The 6,910-nt window shown below is 64.2% G+C and overlaps 2 protein-coding genes across 2 annotated transcripts in view; one reads left to right on the forward strand and one right to left on the reverse strand.

Moving 5' to 3' along the window:
• The first annotated feature begins 55 nt into the window (after positions 1-55).
• Positions 56-2,644, forward strand: Znf296 (zinc finger protein 296). The gene is made up of 3 exons (XM_013032657.1): positions 56-283; positions 527-673; positions 1,635-2,644. The coding sequence occupies exons 1-3, from the start codon at positions 73-75 to the stop codon at positions 2,582-2,584; spliced, it is 1,308 nt and encodes a 435-aa protein (XP_012888111.1). The 5' UTR covers positions 56-72; the 3' UTR covers positions 2,585-2,644.
• A 354-nt stretch (positions 2,645-2,998) lies between these two features.
• Positions 2,999-6,910, reverse strand: part of Clasrp (CLK4-associating serine/arginine rich protein) — a 31,001-nt gene continuing 27,089 nt past the window's right edge. The window contains exons 17-25 of the mRNA XM_013032596.1: positions 6,613-6,897; positions 6,102-6,353; positions 5,873-5,912; positions 5,491-5,551; positions 5,301-5,359; positions 5,175-5,221; positions 4,447-4,529; positions 3,323-3,347; positions 2,999-3,111 (exon numbers count right to left, since the gene is read on the reverse strand). Of these exons, the coding sequence (XP_012888050.1) occupies positions 3,069-3,111; positions 3,323-3,347; positions 4,447-4,529; positions 5,175-5,221; positions 5,301-5,359; positions 5,491-5,551; positions 5,873-5,912; positions 6,102-6,353; positions 6,613-6,897 (895 nt within the window). The 3' untranslated portion in view covers positions 2,999-3,068. The remainder of the gene's footprint in view (positions 3,112-3,322; positions 3,348-4,446; positions 4,530-5,174; positions 5,222-5,300; positions 5,360-5,490; positions 5,552-5,872; positions 5,913-6,101; positions 6,354-6,612; positions 6,898-6,910) is intronic.

The following is a 6,910-nucleotide window of genomic DNA, read 5'->3' on the forward strand; positions in this document are numbered from 1 at the left end:
GTAGACCTCGCGCCCGCCGCCAACACCGCCGCCGCCGCCGCCGCCGCCGCCGCCTCCGGCCCGGACGACGAGATGGAGACCTCGGACCTCATCATAGACGTGAAGCCCGAGCCCGAGCCGCACTTCCTGCGGGCCCTGGGGCTAGGATCCTGTGCCCACAATGAGTTGTCCACGACGGAGAGGAGATTCGGGGGTGAACCCCAGAAACAGTCCCCGGGTTTCAGGCCCTCCTTCCAAGCCTCGGGCTCCAGGAACCACTGGGCCGTGTGGATGCCCGTGACCGGTGAGTCCCCCGCCGCGGCCCGGGCCCGGACCCGACTCGGGAGATCTCAGCCGGGGATGGGGCTCTGTCCAGGTGGTCTGTCTGTCTCTTTCCTCTCTCTCTCTCTCTTGCCCCGTGCTGGCCCCCCAGCAGTCCTCCCTCCGCCCGGTTCTGACTTTCGGGTTTCCCCTCTCCCTCATCCCCCCCCCCACACCCAAGTCCGGCTCCACCCACGCTCACCACCCGCTTCCTCCCTCCCCGCAGACAAGCGCTGGACCGACAACCACGCTGATCTGCTGACCTGCGGCCGCTGCCTGCAGACCTTCCCGCTGGACGCCATCACGGCCTTCGTGGACCACAAGAAGGTGGGGTGTCAGCCATCGAGCGGTCCCAGCCCCAGGCAGGTGTCAGGTGAGTGACCCTTTGCACAGTCTTTCCCCCCACTTCCTGCGGGAGAGAGGCTGAGGTGGACAGGCCAGCCAGGCACTGGCGGTGCCGCTCAGCTCCACTTCCCCTTTCTCATTCCCCCTCCTGGTGCAGCCGAGGCCGGGCCAGGACTTGCTTGCCAGTGCCTCCCCCTCCCCAGGACCTGGGACTAGGGGTGAAGCTGAGGCTGGAGGAGGGGGAGCTGGCCACAGGGTGTGGCTGGCCCCAGATAGTTAAATGGCTTGGGGATTTGTGGACACCCCCCCCCCCCTCATACTTTCCCCATGTGGTTTCACTTCTCCTTCTCTTTGGACAGAAATAACTAACTGGCCAGGTGGCTGGACCTGTGGGGAGGGGGTGGGGGCCAGCTGGAACAGGGGTGGCCGCCCCTCCTGTCTCCTCAGGGCTGGGCCAGGCCCTTGGGACTGGTGCCGGGGCTTCTGGCTCTCCACCCTGGGGGAAAACTCTCAGGCAAATGCCGGGAAAAGCCCCAGCTCCTAGCTAGGACTCGTCCTGGACTCCTAGGGGCCTTTCTTTCCTTTGGAAAGGAATCCAAACAGGGTGGGTTCTCAGCCCCCAGGGCCTGCCCTGCTGGGCCTTGGGAAATCACGTTGTATTAGGGGCTGGGCCTAGGAGGATCTTAAAGGGGGGGGGAGGTACTATGTTGGGATTAGAATGGTTGGCTGGTGGGCCTGGGCTGTGTGCTGACTGTGTAGACCCCTGGCTCTATTTTCTGCTTGGGGTCACAATGGGGAGTGGAGGGAACTGAGTACTCAGCACCCACTACCAACAGCTCTTTTCCAGAAGGTTCTTGAAGCATCTGATGTTTCATTGTAGCCCTGAGCCCCCTTCACCCAGCAGTGGAGTGTTTCCCAGGTGTCCAGCTGGTTCTGACCTGTGTCCCGCCACTAGTGCTGACCCATGCCCCTTGTTTGTTCCTTTGCAGAACGCTTGGATCTGAAGGCCCTGAGCTGTCTCCACTGTGGCCGGCAGTTCACAGAAGCCTGGAAGCTGCTTCGCCATGCGCAGTGGGACCACGGGCTGTCCATCTACCAGACGGAGCCGGAGTCCCCGGAGGCCCCTCTGCTGGGCCTGGCTGAGGTAGCTGCAGCCATGTCCACGCAGGTGGAGCGCCCAGCAGAGATCAAGTCCCCTGGCCCCAGTGGCACCGACCGGAGGACCCCCACCTGCTCAGTGTGCAAGAAGACCCTCAGCTCCTTCAGCAACCTCAAGGTGCACATGCGCTCACACACTGGTGAGCGGCCCTATGCTTGCGACCAGTGTCCCTACGCCTGCGCACAGAGCAGCAAGCTCAACCGCCACAAGAAGACGCACCGGCCCCTGCCCATCCTAGGCCCTGAGCAGGCCTCCCCTGCCCCACCTGAGCCCGCAGCCCACGCCGCTGCCCCGGCCAGCGCCCTACCAAGCCCTGGTGCCCAGGGCACAGGGGCTGCAGCCACAGCAGGCGTGCAGGAGCCCGGCGCGCCCAGCAGTGGGGCCCAGGCAGGCCCTGGTGGGGATGGATGGGATCCTGTCCCCCAAGGACAGAGTGCCGACACCAACAAGAGCCAGAGTGCTGAGCCCAAGAAGATGCCCAAGGCGGTGAGCAAGGGCAAGAGGCCCCGGCCTGGGGGCAGCTGCGAGTTCTGTGGGCGTCACTTCAGCAGCAGCAGCAACCTGACGGTGCACCGACGATCGCACACCGGGGAGCGACCGTATGCCTGCAGCCAGTGCCCGTACACATGTGCACAGAGCAGCAAGCTCAACCGACACCGCCGCACGCACGGCCCCGGGCCCGACTGTGCCCGCTACGAGTGCCCGCTCTGTGCTGTGCCCTTTGGCCTGCGTGCCACGCTGGACAGGCACCTGAGGCAGAAGCACCCCAGGGTGGCCTGAGCGGGGGGGGGGGACCCTGTCCACACTCATCCCTGCCTTGCCTTCCTGCCAATAAAAGTACTCCCCTGTCTCCCACGTGCCTGGCCTCTGGCTCTCTTGGGGTGGAAGGCGTCCCCTTTGCGGGGTGGACGGCTGGACAGACCGGTTTGGAGGGGGGGGGAGTGAGGGGGAGGCTGGTCCCCAGTGCCTGGGGCACAGCAGGACTGGCACAGAAAGCCGCGCGCCCAGTTCTTGGGGTGGGTGAGGCCAGGGCAGGGGCCGGGCGAGGGTGGGGAGCGGCCCGGACCTGTCCCCAGAGGCCCTGGGCAGCAGGTCTGCACCCTCGTTGAATCAGGCAGTAGATACCCAGGCCTGGCCACGAGGGCACCTGCTCTTGAGGCCCCAACATGACAGGAGGCCCAGAAAGGCATTAAATATACTTTTATTTCACTAGAGAGCAACGGCAGCTCGGCCACCCGTGACCCCGCACGCTGGGCTCTTATGCCTAGTGGCGGTAGTGCGGGCTGCGGGAGCGGGACCGGGAGCGCCTGTGGAGAGAAGGGCAAGCCTGTGAGGGTGCGCGCGCCTCAGCATGCCCGGGCCACACTCCGGTGGCAGCAGGGAGGACCAGCCCTGCCAGCTGCAGGGGTGCAGGGTGAGGGAGGAGTTGCAGGGGAGCAGGGTGAAGGAGGAGTGGGGCTGGGATCTCATCTCTGTCAGGGATGAAGTCGGGGTGGGGATGGGGACTGGGGTCCTCACCTCCGGGAAGAGCTGTATTCTCGACCTGCAAAGGGGAAAGGAGGGTGGACAACAAGACCACTACACCAGGGTGGGGTCCCGAAGGCCAGGGTCCCCACAGAAATCCACCCATGTGCTGTGGCACCCACACCCACGCCTGCACCACTCACACAACCCGCTCTGGGCCCCAAGCACTAAGACCACTACACCAGAGTGGGGTCCCAAAGGCCAGGGTCCCCACAGAAATCCACCCATGTGCTGAGGCACCCACACCCACGCCTGCACCACTCACACAACCTGCTCTGGGCCCCAAGCACTGTTAAGGCAAACTCCTGCAGACAAGGCCCGTGGTCTGGGTGACCCTACATGAGCAGGGCTTCTCCCATGGTTGCCCAGGCGAGAGTCCCAAACCCCTGGGTACAGACTATCTCTCTTTTTTTTTTTTGTCGGTCGTGAGGCTTGAACTCTGGGCCTGGGCACTGTCCCTCAGCTCTTCAGCTCAAGGCGAGTGCTCTACCACTTGAGCCACAGTGCCACTTCTGGTTTTCTGAGTGGTTTATTGGAGATAAGAGTCTCACGGAGTTTCCTTCCCTGGCTGGCTTTGAACTGCTATCCTCAGATCTCAGCCTCCTGAGTAGCTAGGATTACAGGCATGAGCCGCAAATCCCATCGATTTCTGTCTTTTTTGGGTAGTTTATTGGACGTAAGAATCTCATAGACTTTCCTGCCCAGGTTGGCATCCAACTGTGATCCTCCAATCTCAGCCTTTTGAGCAGCTAGGATGGTAGGTGTGAGCCATCAGTGCCCAGATACACAGTTTAATTTTTACAAAAAAATGTTTGGCAGTTTTTGGCCTGTTCGTTCAACTGGAGCTCTAGCACTTTTGAGCCCCATCTCCAGCCCAACTATTGGCTGGTGATTCCAGAGACAGTCTGATACTCTTCTGCTCAGGCTGGCCTCGGACCTGACACTCCTGCCTCAGCTTTAGTTTTCTTTTTTAACTGTATTTTTTTTGTCTTTTCTTTTTTGGTACTGGGGATCGAACCCAGGACGTTGCACTTGCTAGGCAAGCGCTTTGCCACTGAGCTACATCCCAGCCCTCAGCTTTAGTTTTCTGAACGCCTTGTGGCTGGGGGGACACTCACTGTAGCGGGGCGAGGGTGAGCGGCTCTGGCGGCTGTACTGGCGTTCCCACTCTTCCCTCTCCTTCTCTCGACGCTCCCGTTCCCTGCGTGGGGAAAGGGGAGGCAACCAGGGGGCAGGGTGAGCACCTGTGGGCTTTGGGAAACATAAGGACCGCCCCCCCAATGGCTGGCACAGCCCCCCTCCCCAGTGGCTGGCACAGGGAGGGTGAACTACTCCCTTCCATTCCCAAGCCTGGGAATGAGCAGGCCCACAAACCAAGGCTCAGATAGGAAAAGGCCCAGTGGGGCAAACCCCGACTGCTTGGCCGTTCCGCACTCTGCCACTGCTTGTTTGCTTTAGAGACAGGGTCTCAGCATGTAGCTGAGCAGGCCTTGAAGTGCTCGTCCTGCCTCTACCTGCAGAGCATGGGGGTTACAGGCGTGCTCCCCACTGCTCAAACCTTCTGCACTGTCTGAGGCTGGCACACAGCACAGCCACAGTGGCCCCAGAATGGGCATGCGCTAGGCAGTCGTGAGTACAGGAAGCACAGGGTGACAGGCAGCAGGCCTCCCCGCAGCCAGGGGCCACTCTGCACCCCATCGGTGGGTCCTGTGAGGGGTGGAGCGGCTTCCCCTGGCTCACAGCAGGCCGGTGGGGGCTGTCCCCAGGTGAGGTGAGAATCAGGGGGTCACGGGGAGGAGGCTGCCAAGGGGTCAGGGAGAGAGCAGGGCCGGGGAGGGAGCCTTACTTCATGCGGATCTTGCGGGCCATGGCGCGCAGCTCGTCCTCCCGTTCCTGCAGCAGAGACTGGTCAGGCCAGGCCAGGCCAGGCCCAGGGCGCAGCCACGCCCCTCCTGTCCCCCCCGGGGCTAACCTGGCGTTCGTGCTCCTGCTGAATCATCTTCTCCTGGGCCGCCTTCTTATCCGCCTTGACTGTAGAGGACATGGAGGACACAGGCTGAAGGGCCTCCAGGGCTCCGCTGGCCCTCCACCCTGGACACAGCCCTGTCCCTGAGGCACCGCCCGGGGGGCTCGGGACTCCCCAGGGCCAGGGTGGGACCTACACTGCCGGTTTAGTGCCTTCTGCATCCTCAGCTTCAGTTTCTCCTGCGGCGTCAGCTTGGGCTGGCGGGGAGGGAAAGAGGCAGAGAGGGGTGAGTCCTAGAGCCCCCCAAAAGCCACCTCACCAAGAGCCTGGGACTTTGGGGAAGCGGGGGAGGGGCAGATGGGACCACAGCCACAAGGCTCCGGGAGGCTCTGGGACAGCTGCGGCCGGTGTACAGAGGTGGGGAGGGGATACGGGGAAAGGGCAAGCCTCTGTCTCCTCCCTTCTCCATCCCAGGGCGGCTCTCCCAGCTCCCCGGGCCCCCCCACAGGCCCATCGGGCCCAGCTCAGGCACTGCTGCTGGCGGGACTTAGACGGGCGAGTTCCAAATTCTTACTGACTTTGGCAGCTCCTGTCTCTTTACCAGCGGCAGGTTCAGTCCTGGGTGGAGAAGAAAACACATGCCACCTGACCCACGGCTGCAACTGGCCTCCCACCACCAAGGCGCTCCAGGACCTCTGTGTCCCCACGAGCCCCAGTCTGGCCAGTGGGGAACCCCCATCCCTCAGAAGCCCGCAGTGGGGGGCGGGGTGGGGCCCTCCACCTGATGCTGGTGTCCTCTCTACTCACTTTTTCAGCTTCTCGCCCACAGCGGGGGACGCTGCTGGCCGGGTCAGCTTCTCCCTCGGGGGCGAAGGCGAGTGGCTGCGGCTGCGGCTGGGGCTGCGGCTGTGGGGCTGGCTGGGGCTGTGGCTGGGGCTGCGGGTCAGGCTGCGGCTGCGGGATGGGCTGAGGGACCAGCTGCTGCGGCTGCGGCTGCTGCTGTGGTGCCGGGGGCCCCGGGCCCCCCGCCGGTAGTGGTCTCCAGAGCGGGAGCGACTCCTGGGTGGCACGGTAGAAGTAGGGTGAGGACAGCGCAGGGCCCAGGTGGCCCAGGCATAGTCCGTGCTTAGGCGGGGTAGGGAAGCGCCATGCAACTCTGTCCTGCAGGGTCAGCAGGCCAGTGTTGCCCCCGGGGCCCATTTTGGCCCTGGAGGCAGGGATGGTGGGAGTCTGCCGAGGCCTCTCCCTCGCCCCCCTCCCAGCACATCCTGGGCCCTACTGGACGCGGGATCCCACGGTACCGGGCTGGGCTGCCCACCTGCTTCTGCGGCGGGGTGCGTAGCCGCCACGCCGGGCGGGTGAGCGGGAGTAGCGGTGTCCATCGCGGGAGCCCCCACCGGAGTGGCGCCGGCCGCGGCTGCGGGAGCGGGAGTAGCGCCGGGAACGCGATCGGGAGCGGGACCAGGAGCGAGAGCGGGAGTGTGCGTGGCGGCTGGTGCGGTAGTGGGCCCCACCGCGACGGGAGCGGGAGCTGGAACGGGAGCTGGAGCGGGAGCTGGAGGTCCTCGAGGCTGAGGACGAGGAGGAGGAGGAAGAGCGGCGGCTGCGGGGCATGG

The sequence above is a fragment of the Dipodomys ordii genome, unplaced genomic scaffold (genome assembly GCF_000151885.1).
Source record: "Dipodomys ordii isolate 6190 unplaced genomic scaffold, Dord_2.0 Scaffold156, whole genome shotgun sequence".
NCBI classification, from domain to species: Eukaryota; Metazoa; Chordata; class Mammalia; order Rodentia; family Heteromyidae; genus Dipodomys; species Dipodomys ordii.